The 17500-nt window shown below is 44.3% G+C and overlaps 1 protein-coding gene across 1 annotated transcript in view; it reads left to right on the top strand.

The window, feature by feature from the left end:
- Nucleotides 1-2284: 2284 nt before the first annotated feature.
- Nucleotides 2285-17500, top strand: part of LOC126984392 (protein single-minded-like) — a 22642-nt gene continuing 7426 nt past the window's right edge. Inside the window, exons 1-4 of the mRNA XM_050838026.1 lie at nucleotides 2285-2469; nucleotides 8822-9006; nucleotides 12771-12832; nucleotides 16756-16845. Of these exons, the coding sequence (XP_050693983.1) occupies nucleotides 2444-2469; nucleotides 8822-9006; nucleotides 12771-12832; nucleotides 16756-16845 (363 nt within the window). The 5' untranslated portion in view covers nucleotides 2285-2443. The remainder of the gene's footprint in view (nucleotides 2470-8821; nucleotides 9007-12770; nucleotides 12833-16755; nucleotides 16846-17500) is intronic.

The raw sequence follows: 17500 nt of genomic DNA, 5'->3' as shown, positions 1-17500 counted from the left end.
TCCACCACTCTGTTAGTATTGGCACTCACTCGCCACATGACTGCCTCAGAATTAAACTCCGCAATACCCCTTTTATTATTATTATTATTATTATTATTATTATTATTATTATTATTATTATTATTATATCGCGCTATGTTTTCCGTGGTCTCTAGGATTAAAATGATTAAGACTGGAGGTACACGGTCGGAATACATAATCATGATACATAATACATAGATAATACATTCATACATAAATACATAATACATGATCTGAGTGTTTTTTTTTTTTTTTTTAATTAGAGGACACGTCTCAAGGGCAACAAAAAGAGTACACACACAAGCCCGCTACTCGCCGCTCCTATAAAATATAAAAATACAGAGTAGCCAAAACAGAGGTCAATGTCGGGTGTAGAGGTGTGCCCCAGGCTGCAGGCGTAGAAAAAAAACAATTAATTAACACGAAGACCCTGGCGATGTATACTTGCAAGTGTATTTCCTGGACAGACTACGCCCCCTACAGTCACTCCAGGAAATAGATAGATAGATAGATAGATATTTATTGACCACAAATGTACATAAAACCAAAAATCATACATGCATCGGAAGTTATTTAAGAATGCTAATTTCGTTAATATACCAACATTTCCAATTTGTAGTCCACATTCAGCTCTTAAGTAAATCTTTATATAGTCACTAAGAATACACTTGCAGGAATACATCACTAGGCCATTTCCCACTCGTCTTGATCGACCCCTCCTGGCCCCTTCATTCCCTTCTCTGCCCATTCCTCCCTTTCCATCCTTCATTTTTTTTTTTACGTGTGCGCCTGTAGGCTCTCTTGGGGGGCCTGGATGGTAGTCAGCGCAGGCAAGTGTTTATAGTGGCGCCATCTTCTCTTGGCTCATGCTGCCCCCCGGAACTCCTTCTTGATTCACTTGGACGGTTTCCTCTAGAGTCCGGGTTGATGGGTGGTCTTCAGGACAGCATGTGGGTAGTTTTAAGCCACTCGGCGGTGACTGAAAAATCCCAGGTGGTAGCGTGGGGACTCGAACCCGCGTCGTCCATCACGCGGTGAATGTGGGCCCAGCACGCTACCACTCAGCCACCGCCTACCCAGATCATTACTTTCTTTTGTTCCTTTCTTTTCCTTTGCCTGAAAATTCATTATATTTTTCTACGCCTGCAGCCTCGGGTAGTTATAATATCTACCCGGATTTCTGTAGATATTGTAACTTGTGTAATTGGACCTTTGCCTTGCTGTATAGTTTCCTAATTCAACTTTCGTAGTCCAATTTTCTTATACTCGGAACTTCTATAGATATTGTAACTTGTGTAATTGGACCTTTGCCTTGCTGTATAGTTTCCTAATTCAATTTTCGTGGTCTAGTTTTCTTAAACTTATTCTCATTCTTATATTCGCAGATCAGACCAGTGAAGGGAGAGAGAGAGAGAGATAAAAGAGAGAAGCAGAGACAGACACAAAGGATCAGGATAGCAGAAAATAAATCATAATAATTCAAAGCACAGAAGAGAGAAGAAAAAGGAAATTAACGATAAAAGGAAGGAAATCATAGGAAGACAAAGAAAAGGGGAGACAGGTAAAACAATAAAAATAATAGAAAATCATAAAAAAACACAGAATCAAGAAAATAAAAAAAACATTGGATAAGAGAAGATAAAAAGGAAAACGGGAAACTAATCGAGATCAATAAACAAAGAAAACAAAATCGCGAGAAGATAAAACGAAAAATAAATAAAAATAAAATATAGCTTGATAGAAAGGAACACATAAGGACACGAAGACCCAGCTATCCGAACGCACCAGAAAATAACACAAAGAAAAAAAAAGACGGGAAATAAAGACAGAGAGAGAGAAAGAGAGGAATTATACAGAAAAAGAAGAAAAATAATACCAAGCCCCAGTTATCCGGATTCACTCACTTATCCGAATTCGGCCTCTGAAAACCGATAGAAAATAACACAAAGAAGAAAAAGACAGGAAATAAAGACAGAGAGAGAGAAAAAGAGGAATTATACAGAAAAAGAAGAAAAATAATACCAAGCCCCAGTTATCCGGATTCACTCACTTATCCGAATTCGGCCTCTGAAAACCGATAGAAAATAACACAAAGAAGAAAAAGACAGAAAATAAAGAGAGAGAAAAAGAGGAATTATACAGAAAAAGAAGGAAAATAATACCAAGCCCCAGTTATCCGGATTCACTCACTTATCCGAATTCGGCCTCTGAAAACCGATAGAAAATAACACAAAGAAGAAAAAAAAAGACAGAGAGAGAGAGAGAAAAAGAGAGGAATATTATACAGAAAAAGAAGGAAAATAATACCAAGCCCCAGTTATCCGGATTCCCTCACTTATCCGGCCTGAGTTCCGGACCCCCGCCAGTGACCACGGACCGCCCGGCCAGCCACCACGATCACCACTACCCTGACGCCGCCCAGATGCACGAAATCATCAAAATGTGCAGGTTAGTCTATACAGGTGTGCGGCGTACCTGTGGCCTGATTACAAGTGTTATTATTATTATTAGTAGTAGTAGATGTAGTAGTAGATGTAGTAGTAGTAGTAGTAGTAGAAGCAATAGGAATGAAAGAAAATAAATTAATAGTCAAGGAAATTTCAACGAAGCCAAAAATAGTGATCCAACCTCAATGATCAATAACAATGGTAATTTCAACGAGGCCAATGATAGTAATCCCATAATAATAATAATAATAATAATAATAATAATAATAATAATAATAATAATAATAATAATAATAATAATAATAATGATAATGATATGGACGTAACATCTAATTAAATTATTTTCTTAAGTTTGGTTTTCTTTTTATAATTCTTTTCTTCGTTTTTCTTATATAATTTTGTGTTTTTACTGAACCTATTAAATGACAGTAGTAGTAGTAGTAATAGTAGTAGTAGTAGTAGTAGTAGTAGTAGTAGCGGAGGAGGAGGTTGTGGTTGAGAGGATGATGATAATGGAAGAGGAGGAGGAGGAGGAGGAGGAAGAGGAGGAAGAAGAAGAAGGAGGAGAAGGAGGAACAGTGGTCAGTCTAAAATGAAGAAGTGTTTGGTCAAAGGTGAGAGAGCGAGAGCGAGAGAGAGAGAGAGGGGGGGGTGGGGGTAGAGGGGGGTAGTTTCAGCGTCACGACCACGCCGGCCATCTCTCCCACGACCAGTAATTATCGAAGCAATGCAGGCGGCGTCCACTCTCGCTGCCCCCTCGACGGCCCTTCCCGCCCTTCACCGCCCCTTCATTCCTACCTATCCTGCCCCTTCATTACTCATTTACCGCCCCTTCTCTGCGCTTTCTTGCCCCTTCATTCCCTTCCCTTCCTTCCATTGCCTTCTCTTCCCTATTCTTTCCTTTCCCTTCATTCCTACCTATCCTGCCCCTTCATTACTCCTTTACCACCCCTTCTCTGCGCTTTCTTGCCCCTTCATTCCCTTCCCTTCCCTTCCCTTCCTTATTCTTTCGTTTCCCTTCATTCCCTTCACTGCCCCTTCATTCCTACCTATCCTGCCCCTTCATTACTCATTTACCGCCCCTTCTCTGCGCTTTCTTGCCCCTTCATTCCCTTCCCTTCCCTTCCATTGCCTTCCCTTCCCTATTCTTTCCTTTCCCTTCATTCCCCTCCTTTGCCTTCACCCTCTTACTGCCCCTTCTCTGCGCTTTCTTGCCCCTTCATTCCCTTCCCTTCCCTTCATTGCCTTTCTTTCATTCCTTTCCCTTCCCTTCTCGTTTTTCCTTTCCCTTCCTTTCATTCCCTTCCCTTCCCTATTCTTTCCAATCCCTTCATTCCCTTCCCTGCCCCTTCCTTGCCCTTTCCTTCACTCCCTTCCCTTCCCATCTTCGCTGTTTCATTCCCTTCCGCCCTCCTAGTCCAGCCCCTTCCCGCCCCTTCATTCCTACCTATCCTGCCCCTTCATTGCAGCTTTTCCGCCCCTTCCATGCTCTTTCTTGCCCCTTCAGTCCCTTCCCTTCCTTTCCTTCTCGTTATTCTGTTCTATTTCCTTCGTTTTTAATTTATCTTTTTATTTTTTTATATATTTTCTGTCTTTCTCCTTTTCTATTCCTTCCCTTCATTTCCTTTTTCTTCCCCTTCCTTCCGAGTCTTCATTCTTTTCCCCTTCCTTTCATTCCCTTCCGATCAGTTCATTCCCTTCTCGTCTACTCCTCCCGCCGGCCCCTCCACGCCCTGCCGCCCTAGCTACATATCCTGCCCTGCCTACCTCTGATCATCCGGCCCCTTCAATCCCTTCCATTCCCTGCTCCTTCTCTGCCCCTTCCCGCTCTGATTGCCCCTTCCTCGTCCTTTCATTCTCCTCCCTTCCCTTCCCTTCCCTACTTCCGTGCCCTTGCCTACCTCCGCTCCTTCCCTTCCCCTCATCGTCCCTTCCCGCCCTTCCCTGCCCCTTCATTCCCTTCCCGTCAAGTACCTCTCTCGTACCCTTTCCTTCCCTTCCTTCCATTTCTCTTCCTTGCCCTTTCTCAATTCTATCCCTTCCCTTCCCTTTCCTTCTCTTTCCTTCTCCTCCTCCTCTTCTTCCTCCTCACCTCCTCTCTCTTCCTCTCTGTCTATCTCTTGCTATTGGAGGAAGAGGAGAGGGAAGAGGACGGAGGAAGGAGGGAAAAAGGGGGATAGGGGTAGAAGAGAAATGGGGTTAAAGTGTGCGCGAACGGAGAGAAGGATGAGAGAAGGAAGAGAAGTGGAGGAAAAGAATAGAGGAAGGAGAGGAGGAAGAGGAGAAGAGGAGAGAAAAAGGAAAGAAAGGAAGGAGGAAAGAGAGAGAAAGAAGAGGAGGAAAATGTCGAAAGAGAAAAAAAGGAAAGGAGAGAGGGAGGAAAAAGTTCAAAAGAGAAAAAAGGAAAGGAGGGAGAGAGGAAAGAGAGGAAGAAGAGGAGGAAAAAGTTCAAAAGAGAAAAAAGGAGAGGAGGGAGAGAGGAAAGAGAGGAAGAAGAGGAGGAAAAAGGACAAAAGGGGAAAAAAATATTGAGGAAAAGGAAGAAGGGAGAGAAGAGGAAAGATATAAGACGACAGAGGGGAGGAAAATGAGGAGGAAAAAGGGGGGTAGGGGGAGGTGGGGGGAGGGGGGGAGGGGGTGTGTCAAACAGTAGCAGCGGTGGTGGGAAGTGTGACTCTTGACCTCTGACCTCGCGGTTTGACCCCCTGGCAGTGTAAGGTCACCCAACCCCCCCCCCCCGCCCCCCTTCCCCTCCCTTCTGTGCCTACCCATCACTTAATGACCCCTCTCTCTCTCTCTCTCTCTCTCTCTCTCTCTCTCTCAACCTTATTTTTCTCTAATTTTACTGTTTTTTTTATTCTTTTCTCGTCTTTTCCCTAATTTTACTCTCTCTCTCTCTCTCTCTCTCTCTCTCTCTCTCTCTCTCTCTCTCTCTCTCTCTCAACCTTATTTTTTCTTACTTTTCCAATTGATATTTTTTCTTCCTCTTTCTAAAGGAAATAAAGAGCGAGAGAGAGAGAGAGAGAAACACATAATTATAGGAAGACTCACTAAACAGCTTCCTTACAAGGTTATTCTTCGCTAGCTTTCCTCCTCCTCCTCCTCTTCCTCATCCTCCTCCTCCTCCTCCTCTTCTTCCCCTTCCTCTGACCCCCTTCCACTTCCTTCCGTCCCATTGGTTAAGGGTTCGAAGCTTCCGCCAATAGGAATGCAGATTGTGATGGTTTGCTTAGTTTTAATTGGTGGTTTTGAGCTTGAATTGGAGAGAGAGAGAGAGAGAGAGAGAGAGAGAGATAACGAACACATACACAGATAGATAGATAGATAGGCAGATAGAAAGAGAGACAACAAGAGAGAGAAGACGAAGAAAAAGGAAAAAAAACAACAGATTAAGAAAATAAGAAAGATAAAAATTAAGAGAGATTAGAGAAAGAAAAATTATCGAAAAAAAAAATGTTGAGATTCTAATTTTGAAAGAAAGAACGAGAGAGCGAGAGCGAGAGAGAGAGAGAGAGAGAGAGAGAGAGAGAGAGAGAGAGAGGGGGGGGGGGTATAAAAAGGCCTGCCAAACAAAGGTCCTCTCGTGCCCCTCAAAGGCCACTCGGGGCCCCCAGTGGCCGGACCCGCGAAGAGCTGCCCACTCAGACCCCGCGGCCCTCTCCAGGCGTCAGGGAAAACACTCCTACGCCTCCTCCTCCTCCTCCTCTTCCTCTTCCTCCTCCTCCTCTTCCTCCTTCTCCTGGTCTTCGTTTTGTCTTCTTCTTCGTCCTCCTCCTCTTCTTCGTCTTCTTCCTGTTCTTATTTCTCCTCCTCTTCATCGTTCCCATGGCAGCTTTCTTCCCCTCCTTTTGGTAGTTTTTCTTCTTCTTCTTCTTCTTCTTCTTCTTCTTCTTCTTCTTCTTCTTCTGGTCTTTTCTTTCTCTTCTTCTTCCTCTTCTACTGGTCTGTTTTCTTTCTCTTCTTCTTCTTCTTCTTCCTCTTCTTGTTTTTTTCTTTCTCTTCTTCTTCTTCTTCTTCCTCTTCTACTGATCTTTTCTTTCTCTTCTTCTTCTTCTTCTTCTTCTTCTTCTTCTTCTTCTTCTTCTTCTTCTTCTTCCTCTTCTTCTTCTTCTTCTTCTTCTTGTTCTTCTTCTTCCTCTTCTTCTTCTGGTCTTTTCTTTCTCTTCTTCTTCCTCTTCTACTGGTCTGTTTTCTTTGTCTTCTTCTTCTTCTTCTTCTTCTTCTTCTTCCTCCTGGTCTTAATCTTCTTCTGGTGATCTTTTCTTCCTTTTCTCTTCTCTTGTTATTTTTTTTGTTATTTTCTCAATTTTCTTTTTTTTCCTGTTCTTGTTGTCATTGTTATTTTCCTCCTTCTCTGTTCCTATTTTCTTTTTCTTTTTCTCTCTATAATTGTCTTCTTCTTTGTCTTCTTTTCCTCCTTCCATTTTCTTCTTTTTCTTCTTGGTTTCAAAAGCATCGTTTTATCTTCTTCTTCTTCTTTTTCCTCTCTTTATTCTGTTTTTCTTATCTCTCCTTTACTCTCTTTCTCTCCCATGTCCCAGTCTCTTCTTCTTCTTCTTCTTCTTCTTCTTCCTCCTCCTCCTCCTCCTCTTTTCTCCAATAACACATTCTTCCCAATCCATTTTTCCTTCCTTTCTTTGTTTTCTCCATTTTCATTATTTTCTTTGACATTTTTCTTTTGTTTTCCTTTCTCAATCCTTCCTTTTTTAGTACCCTCCTCCTCCTCCTCCTCCTCCTCTTCTTCTTCTTCTTCTTCTTCTTCTTCTTCCTCCTCCTCTTAAACCCAATCTACATACACTCTCTATACCTCCTTCATTGCATTCCTCCTCCTCCTCCTCCTCTTCCTCCTCCTCCTCCTCCTTGTCCTCTTCCTCCTCCTTCTTCTTCTTCTTCTTCTTCCTCCTCTTGCAATCTACACCTCTCTCCTCCTCCTTCATTGCTTCCTCCTCCTCCTCCTCTCGTCCTCCTCCTCCTCCTCCTCCTCTCTCTCTCTCTCTCTCTCTCTCTCTCTCTCTCTCTCTTCTTCTTCTTCTTTTCCTCCTCTTTAACTTCTCTCTCTCTCTCTCTCCTCCTCTCTCCTCTCTCCTCCTTGTCCTCTTCCTCCTCCTCTCTCTCTCTCTCTCTCTCTCTCTCTCTCTCTCTCTCTCTCTCTCTCTCTCTCTATTGTTTTATTCAATTTCGTATCTTTATTCTCTCTCTCTCTCTCTCTCTCTCTCTCTCTCTCTCTCTCTCTCTCTCTCTCTCTCTCTCTCTCTCTAAACTGGATCACAAGGCGGAACTAATCTCTCAAGGGTTGTATTGTGTCTAACTAATGCTTTTGTGTGTGTGTGTGTGTGTGCGTGTGTGTGTGTGTGTGTGTGTGTGTGTGTGTGTGTGTGTGTACATGACTCACATTCTTACACACTGACTCGATAATGACTGGTCACTTTCCTCTCTCTCTCTCTCTCTCTCTCTCTCTCTCTCTCTCTCTCTCTCTCTCTCTCTCCTTGTCCTCTAATCTTCAGCTGTCTCCTATTTGCCTCCTCCTCTTCCTCCTCTTTCTTTTTTTTTTTTCTCCATTCCTCCCAAAATTTATTATTTACTTGAACGAATTATCTTTACGTTCCGCCTATAGCACCGGTAGGCTTTCTTGGTGGTCCTAATGGTCGGCCCCAACCCGTTATGGCGCGGGCAGGTGTTTATAGTGGCGCCATCCTGCCTGGCTCACCCTGCCCCCCGGAGCTCATCTTTGATCCTCTTTACGGGGGTGTCACACTGGGCTAATTTCCCTCCGACATCCCGCCGCCAACCTCCCAATTCTTGCCGCCGACACGCCTGCAGCACACACGTTTGTTTACCTTCACCTCCAGCTCCAGCAACAGTGGCCGACCTCTGTTATGCAAGAAACAAATCACTATGGCAAACTATTTCGTTTTCTCAACAATTTACACACAATGTCGGTTGACTTCGAATTTTCCTCCAGCAAATCGGTTCCTTCCCGAAAGCTGCGGGCTGCAAATTTGCTCCGACAGTCGGCAGAAAAAGTGCAGGAGGTGGGCGGTGCCGCCGATTAAACGGAGGTTAGAGGAAAAATAGCCCAGTGTGATCAGGCGGCCACCAGGACAGCATGGGGGGAGTCTGCGGCCACTCGGCGGGGACTGAAAAAACACCGCTGAACGCCTCGCCCGCACGATAACCACTCAGCCACCGATTCCCTCAGTGTTCTTTTTTCTCTCTCTTCCATTTTTTCTCGTTTGGCGGACAACGGCGGCAGGCTCTCTTGATAAGGCGAGGTGGTCGGCCGCATCCTGTCAGTGGCGCGGGCAAGTGTTGCACAGCGTCCCTCTCTCACGCCCTCTCTCCTCCCTCGGCAGTAGCTTCGACGGCACCAAGTCCACGAAGGGCGCCTCCAAGATGAGACGCGACCTCCTCAACGCGGAGATCTGCCAGCTGCGGGACCTGCTGCCGCTGCCGCCGTCCACGCGCCAGCGGCTCTCACAGCTGCAGCTCATGGCCCTCGTCTGCGTCTACGTCAGGAAGAGCAACTACTTCCAGCAAGGTGGGACCGGGCGGCGGGGGAAGGGATAGGCTGGGAATAGTGCAAACCGGACTTCTAGGCTTGGAACGTTCTTGGAATAAGGGGTTAAATTGGAAATGGTTTTGGGATAAATCGGGAAAAGTTCAATTAGAGGTCACGAATGATCTTGATATGGATGCAAACTGGACCTCAATGTTTGCGAAGGTCTTGGAATCGTCTGCGTCTACATCAGAAAGAGCAACTACTTCCAGCAAGGTGGGACCGGGCGGCGGGGAGAATGGTTTTGGGATAAATCGGGAAAAAAGTTCAATTAGAGGGTCTGATCTTGATATGGATGGACAGGATAGGCTTCGGGGCTTGGAATGGGCTTGGAATGGCTTGGTGTAGGATTAGACTGTCCTTCTAAGCTTGGAATGGGGTTGATAGGAGCTTGGAATAGACTTGGAATCGACTTTGGGATAGGCTTGGGTTCCGGGAATGGCTTCTGGGATAGGAATGGGCTCGGCATAAATTGGAGTAGAATTAAACTGGCCTTCTAAGCTTGGAATGGGGCTGATAAGAGCTTGGAATGGGCTTGGAATCGACTCCTTAGCTTGGAATAGGCTTGGCTTCAGGGATAGGCTTCTGGGATAGGAATGGGCTCGGTATAAATTGGAGTAGAATTAAACTGGCCTTCTAAGCTTGGAATGGGGCTGATAAGAGCTTGGAATGGACTTGGAATCGACTTCTTAGCTTGGAATAGGCTTCTGGGATAGGAATGGGCTCGGTATAAATTGGAGTAGAATTAAACTGGCCTTCTAAGCTTGGAATGGGATTGATAGAAGCTTGGAATGGACTTGGAATCGACTTCTTAATTTGGAATAAGCTTGGATTTCTTTTCCGTTCCACTTATGACTCTAGCAGGCTCTCTTGTTTATAATGTCGCCATCCTGCCTGGCCTGGAATTGATAAGAGCTTGGAATGGACTTGGAATCGACTTCTTAGCTTGGAATAGACTTGGAATCGACTTCTTAGCTTGGAATAGGCTTGGATTTTTTTCCGTTCCACTTATGACTCTGGAAGGCTCTCTTGTTTATAATGTCGCCATCCTGCCTGGCCTGGAATTGATAAGAGCTTGGAATGGACTTGGAATCGACTTCCTAGCTTGGAATAGGCTTGGATTTTTTTCCGTTCCACTTATGACTCTGGAAGGCTCTCTTGTTTATAATGTCGCCATCTTGCTTGGCCTGGGACTGATAAGAGCTTGGAATGGACTTGGAATAGACTTGGATTTTTTTCCGTTCCACCTATGACTCTGGAAGGCTCTCTTGTTTATAATGTCGCCATCTTGCCTGGCTCATACTGTCCCTCAGAGCTCATCTTTGATCCTATTTAGAGAGAGAATATAGAGTCCGGGTTGACAGGAACAGCATTAGGGGAGTGTACGACCGCTCGACGGGGACTGAGAAATCGCCAGCTTGTTTGTAGCGGCGGGCGGGACTCGAACCTGGCCCTCCTGAACGCCCCGCATGAAGGCTTACCACTCAGCCACCTCAAACAGGCTTAATAAGGTCCTCTCAGCTTAAAATGAAGTTCAAATATACTTGGAATCCGTCTTGAGGTTGGAACGTTCTGGGAATAGGGCTCAAAGTGGTTGGCGGGGGGAAATTTTCTCTCGCTCTTTATCTCTCTCTCTCTCTCTCTCTCTCTCTCTCTCTCTCTCTCTCTCTCTCTCTCTCTCTCTCTCCCCCCTGAGCAAAATAATACACAGGTAATTTTATGCTAATTGTCGAGTGGTTACACCTGAGAGAGAGAGAGAGAGAGACTGATACACACAAAGCTCACGATAAACAAACACAAACACACACACACACACACACACACACACACTCTTTGCCAAGCACTTCCACTGTAACTCCTGTCTGTCTCTCTCTCTCTCTCTCTCTCTCTCTCTCTCTCTCTCTCTCTCTCTCTCTCTCTCTCTAATTACCACTCATTAATATCATCTCTGCAAATATCTCTTTTTTTCCTTCCCTCTCTCCCTCCCTTCCTCTCTCTCTCTCTCTCTCTCTCTCTCTCTCTCTCTCTCTCTCTCTCTCTCTCTCTCTCTCTCTCTCTCTCTCTCTCCCCCTGTCTTTCCTTTCTTCTCTTTCCCATTCTCTTTTCCATCTACTTCTTTCCCTTCCTTTACTTTCTTTCCCTTCCCTTCCCTTCCCTTCCCTTCCCTTCCTTTCCCTTCCCTCTCTTTCTCTTCCCTTCCTTTCCCTGCCATTCCTTCTCTTTCCTCTCTCTCCCTTTCTTTCTTTTCCCTTCCCATTCCTTCTCTTTCCTCTCTCTCCCTTTCTTTCCCTTCTCTTCCCTTCCTTTCCCTTCCCTTCCCTTCTCTCTCCCTTCCTTTTCCCTTCCCTTCCTTCCCCTTCCATTTCCTCTCCTCCTCAATATCCTCTTCCCATTCTTTCCCTTCCCTTCCATTCCATTCCACCTCCTCCTCCTCCTCCTCTTTCTCCTCTTCCCCCCAAACTCTCATTCCCCATCTTTTTCCCACCTCCCAACCTCCTCCTCCTCCTCCTCCTCCTCCTCCTCCTCCTCCTCCTCCCTCCGTGTGACAAGGTGCCCAGGTCATTAACATTCTTGGGGCTTGCTGGCGCGGGGTCAGAGGTCAGCGGCATGGTCAGGAGGAGCCCGCGGGGGAAGAGGAGGAGGAGGAGGAGGAGGAGGTAAGGAGGTTCTTTTGAAAGGTAGTGAGAAAAACCAGCAATAGTTAGACAGGAGGAGGAGGAGGAGGAGGAGGAGGAGGAGGAGGAGGAGATTAGATAAAGAGAGGATGAAGATGATGATGATGATGATAGTGGAGATTAAACCCTCCTCCTCCTCCTCCTCCTCTTCTTCTTCTTCTTCTTCTTCTTCTTCTTCTTCTTCCTCCTCCTCCTCCTCCTCCTCCTCTTCGTGTGCTTAGGATTAATTTACTTCAGGAGTGAGATGACCAATCCTCCTCTTCTTCTTCTTCTTCTTCTTCTTCTTCTTCTTCTTCTTCTTCTTCTTCTTCTTCTTCTTCCTCCTCCTCCTCCACAACACTCCACATCGCAGTCATAACATGGAGGAAACTTGTACAACTCCTCCTCCTCCTCCTCCTCCTCTCCTCCTCCTCCTCCTACTCCTCTCCTCCTCCTCCTCCTCCTCTTTCTTCAACGCGACTTCAAGAACAATGTAACAGAGCTAAGATGTTCTTCGAGGAGGAGGAGGAGGAGGAGGAGGAGGGAGGGGGAAGGATTTAAGAGTCATGTCTTCCTCTCCTCATTCCTCGACAGCCTCCTCCTCCTCTTCCTCCTCCTCCTCCTCCTCCTGCTCCTGCTCCTCCTCCTTTTCATAATATTATATCTTGGTTGATAATTTCCGTTTTCTTTCTTCTTCTTCTTTTCTTCCTCCTCCTCCTCCTCCTCCTCCTCCTCCTCTTCTTCTTCTTATATTTAACATTTCTACGTAATTCATTTTGCTTCCCTTCTCCTCCTCCTCCTTCTCTTTCTCCTCCTCCTCTTTCTCTCCTCCTCCTCTTTTCCTTACGCCTATCATCACATTAATACAACCATTATCATTATTATCATTATTATCATTATTGTTATTATTTCTTATATGGATTACTATCTAAGCCTCCGTTGAAATTCCCAGTGATATTTTATTAATGAGTTTGGATCACCATTTAAGGCTTCGTTGAAATTTCCGTAACTATTAATTTATGTTTTCTTTTATTTCTGTTCCTACTACTACTACTACTACTACTACTACTACTACTACTACTACTCTTGCAGCCATCAAGATGAGACATGAAGAACAACCTCGGACGGAACCGCCGAATTTGGAGTTTTTGAAGGTAAGCAAAAGTTAATGTTTTTCTGTTTTTTCTTAGTCTTTTATATTTTTTTCTTTGCCTGTTAAATTTTCCGCCTGCTTTATTATTTTTTCATGTATTCTGTTTTATTTCTTTCTCTTTATTTCTTTCCTATTTTCTTTCTTTATCTGTTTATTTTTTTTTTGCTTTGTTATTTCTAAGTTTGGTTTTCTTTGTTGATTTGCTTGTTTTTGTTCTTGTTTTTATGTTTGTCTTTCTTTCTTTAATTAATTCACTCGTTTATTCTTTCTCTTATCCATATATTTTCTCTCTTAGTGTGTGTGTGTGTGTGTGTGTGTGTGTGTGTGTGTGTGTGTGTGTGTGTGTGTGTGTGTGTGTGTGTGTCTGTGTCTATGTCTTTCCGTGTCTGTGTGTCTGTTCGTCTGTCTGTGTGTCTGTCTCTGTGTGTGTGTGTGTGTGTGTGTGTGTGTGTGTGTGTGTGTGTCTATGTCTTTCCGTGCCTGTGTGTCTGTTCGTCTGTCTGTGTGTGTGTCTGTCTGTGTCTGTGTGTCTGTCTGTGTGTCTGTCTGTCTGTCTGTGTGTGTGTGTGTGTCTGTCTGTCTGTGTGTCAGTCTGTCTGTCTCTCACGAGGTTAAATAGTTGAAGGCAGAGAAACCACAACCATTACTGAATTTAGCCTTACACCATTGTCTCTCTCTCTCTCTCTCTCTCTCTCTCTCTCTCTCTCTCTCTCTCTCTCTCTCTCTCTCTCTCTCTCTCTCTCTCTCTCATTTTCAAAGTTTTTTCCTCTTCTTTTCATTTTTCTTGGTCTCTGGATTTCCTTCTTTCTTTCTTTCTTTCTTTCTCTTTAATTTTTACTTCTTTTTTTATTTTCTTTCATCCTTATTCATTCCATCTATCTCTTCCTTCCTTCCTTCCTTCCTTCCATCCTTCCTTCCTTCCATCCTTCCTTCCATCCTTCCTTCCTTCCTTCCTTCCATCCTTCCTTCCTTCCTTCCTTCCATCCTTCCTTCCTTCCTTCCTTCCATCCTTCCTTCCATCCTTCCTTCCCTCTTTCCTTTCTCTCCCTTCCATTACTTCTTTCTCACCCACCCACACCTTTCTTTCTTTCCTTCTCTCTTTCTTTTTCTTTCTTTCTTTATTTCTTTTCAATCTTCCTGAAATTCTACTTTTTTATATTTTTTCTCTTCCTTCTCCATATCTTCTTCTCCTTCTTCTTTTTCTTCCTTTTCTTGATCGTTCTCATTTTCTTTCCCTTTGTTTTCCTTATCTCTGTCCTGTCCTCTCTTTCTCACACACACACACACACACACACACACACACACACACACACACACACACAAAGGGCGGGCAAATGTGCAAGCCTGGGCACCTGGCATTCCGGAAGGTGTTTCAGGGAGGGCGTGAGGCATGTGCTGAATGTGATGGGAATGTGGAGGGGCGCGACCCGATACTGTGGGGGGGTGAGAATGTAGGGGTAAGGGGTGTGGAGGGGAAGGGGTGTGTGTGGGGGGATGGAATAGGAGGGTGATGGGAGGTGAAGGGGGTGGAAGCTGTGGGTGTGTGGGTGTGTGGGTGAGTGGGTGAGGCCTTGTGTGTGTGTGTGTGTGTGTGTGTGTGTGTGTGTGTGTGTGATAGATAGATAGATAGATAGATAGAGAGAGAGAGAGAGAGAGAGAGAGAGAAGAAATAAGAAGCAAAATGAAAATAAATGACAAAAATACGAATTGAAAAGAAAATGGATGTAACGAAGAAGAAGAAGAAGAAGAAGAAGAAGATTACGAACAAGAAAAAGAAGAAAACAAGAAAATAAGATTGAGAAAATATACACAACAGAAAATATCAAGAAAAAATGAAGACAAAGCAGGCGAAGAAAAAAATAAGAAATAGAAGAAAAATGAAGAAAAAAGTAAATTAACAAAAAATAAGAAAGACAAAAAAAAAAACCGATAAAACAAACAAACAAACAAACAAACAAACAAACACAGCAACAAAGAATGAACACGAAAATAAGACGAAGAAGATAAAGAAGAAAGAAAAACAAATATAACAACAACAACAACAACAACACTAACAATAACAACACTAACAACAACAACAACAACAAAAACAACAACCTCCAAGCATCCAGGAAGCGACCCAATCCTCTTCTAAGGCATTGAATCCTGGGAACCAATCGCATTCAAGAACGACCCTGCCCAATCACGTGACCTTATTTGACCTCCGTGACCTGAGCGAGAGAGAGAGGTAAGAAAAAATAATTAAAAACACCTGTAGATAGATAGATAGATAGATAGAAGGAAAGATTAAGAAGATGAGAGAGAGAGAGAGAGAGAGAGAATATGAGAGAGACAGACAGACAGACACAGACAGAGGAGTTTATAAGTTAGGCATATGTCAAGGTCTCTCTCTCTCTCTCTCTCTCTCTCTCATCTTCTTAATCTATTTTTTTCTTTTTATTGTTTTCTTTCTTTCTTTCCTTCCTTCCTTCTATCTATCTATCTATCTATCTATCTATCTATCTATCTATCTATCTATCTATCTATCTATCTATAGGTGTGTTTTCTTAATTAATTTTTCTTACCTAAGTTTCCCCAGGTGTCAAAACGAGGCCGTACGTTTACCTGCAAAGAGAAGAAATAATAATAATAAAAATAATAATAATAATGATAATAATAATAATAATAATAATAATAATAATAATAATAATAATAATAATAATAGGAATGGAGTTTATTCTTTTACCTCCTCCTCCTCCTCCTCCTCCTCTTCCTCCTCCTCCTATATTCTTCTTCAACCTTCTCATCTTTCTAATCCCTTCCTTCCTCCTCCTCCTCCTCCTCCTCCTCTTCCTCCTCCTCCTAATTATCTCAGTCTATAATTTACATATTAGAAGCGATTATCAAGATGTGTGTGTGTGTGTGTGTGTGTGTGTGTGTGTGTGTGTGTGTGTGTGTGTGTGTGTGTGTGAGTGTGTGTGTGTGTGTGTTTCTCATGTCGTTCATTCTTCATCTCTCTCTCTCTCTCTCTCTCTCTCTCTCTCTCTCTCTCTCTCTCTCTCTCTCTCTCCCGGTTCCCACGTTTATCATTCCTTTGGTAACTCTCTCTTTTTCTCTCTTCCTCCCCCTCCACTCTCTCCCACTCGACAATTTCTTTTCCTTCTTTTCCTCCTCCTCTTCCTCTTCTTCTTTTTATTTTTCTACTTCCTCATCTCCCTTTCAGTCACTCACTTTATTTTACTCCTTTTCCTCCTCTTCTGTCCTAACTCTCCCTTTCCTCTTTCTTTTCCTCTTCTTTTCCTGTTCTTTTCCTCTTCTTTTCCTGTTCTTTTCCTCTTCTTCTTTCTTTCCGTCTTCTTCCTGTTCTTTTCCTCTTCTTTTCCTGTTCTTTTCCTCTTCTTTCTTTCCCTCTTCTTTTCCTGTTCTTTTCCTCTTCTTCTTTCTTTCCCTCTTCTTCCTGTTCTTTTCCTCTTCTTCTTTCTTTCCGTCTTCTTCCTGTTCTTTTCCTCTTCTTTTCCTGTTCTTTTCCTCTTCTTCCTGTTCTTTTCCTCTTCTTTTCCTGTTCTTTTCCTCCTCTTCTTCCTATACTTTCCGCTTCCACCCCCTACTCCTCTTCCATCCTAACTCTCTCCTCTTCCTCTTCCTTCCTCTTTATTCCTTTCCCTCCTATTCTGTCTATATATCTTTCACACAACTCTTAATTGACCGCTCTCTCGGCCACCTCTTCGCATGCTTTACAGGAGCAGCGAGTAGCGGGCTTTTTTTTATATTGTTTCCTTTTCTGTGTGCCCTTGAGCTGTCTCCTTTGCCGTAAAAAAACAACAAGAACACAACCTTACTTAGCTACACTCCCTCTCATTCCTCTCTCTCTCTCTCTCTGTCTCTTCTTCCCTCCCTCCCTCAGACTCACTCACTCACTCACTCACTCTCTCTCTTTCTCTCCAGGCGCTGAGTGGATTCATCATGATGCTCACACAGGGCGGTAAGCTGCTCTACATATCCGACAACGCCGCTGAATACCTGGGACACTCCATGGTGAGTACGCGAGGGTGGTGGGTAAGAGATGATGGGTAAGTGGGTAGATGGGTAACAGGAAGGGTCTCTTGAGGTATGTAAGTGGGTATGAGGGATGGGGTGTGGATATTGAGGTAAGAGGAAGGGGTATGAGGGTTGGGTAAGTGGGTAAATGGGTAAATGGGTAGAGGGAGGGAGACGGGTAGGTGGGTACATGGGTAACAGAAAGGGGATGGAGGTGTGGGTACGTGAGTAAGTGATTATGTGGGTAAGCAAAGGATGGGTAAGCGTGTTTTTGTGTGTGTGTGTGTGTGTGTGTGTGTGTGTGTGTGTGTGTGTGTGTGTGTGTGTGGGAGGACAGGTATATCATCACGGGTCGGGGGGGGCTCTGGGGGCGGGGGTCTGCGGTACAGGTGTAAGGAGGTGGACAGGTGGGCGCCATTAGCATAACAAAGACAGACAGCGGGGCAGGACAGCGGCGGGGGGTGTGGGTAAGGGTGAGGGTAGGGAAGGGTGTGGGTAGGGGCAGGGTAGGGGCAGGGTAGGGGCAGGGCAGGGCAGGGTGGGGCGTGTCAGGGGCCGGGGAGGATATTTAAGAGGAGGAAGACGACTTTATCAAGACTGACTGACTTGTTGTGTGTGTGTGTGTGTGTGTGTGTGTGTGTGTGTGTGTGTG

This window comes from Eriocheir sinensis, chromosome 57 (assembly GCF_024679095.1).
Source record: "Eriocheir sinensis breed Jianghai 21 chromosome 57, ASM2467909v1, whole genome shotgun sequence".
Classification (NCBI taxonomy): domain Eukaryota; kingdom Metazoa; phylum Arthropoda; class Malacostraca; order Decapoda; family Varunidae; genus Eriocheir; species Eriocheir sinensis.
This window is presented reverse-complemented; position numbering and strand designations above follow the sequence as displayed.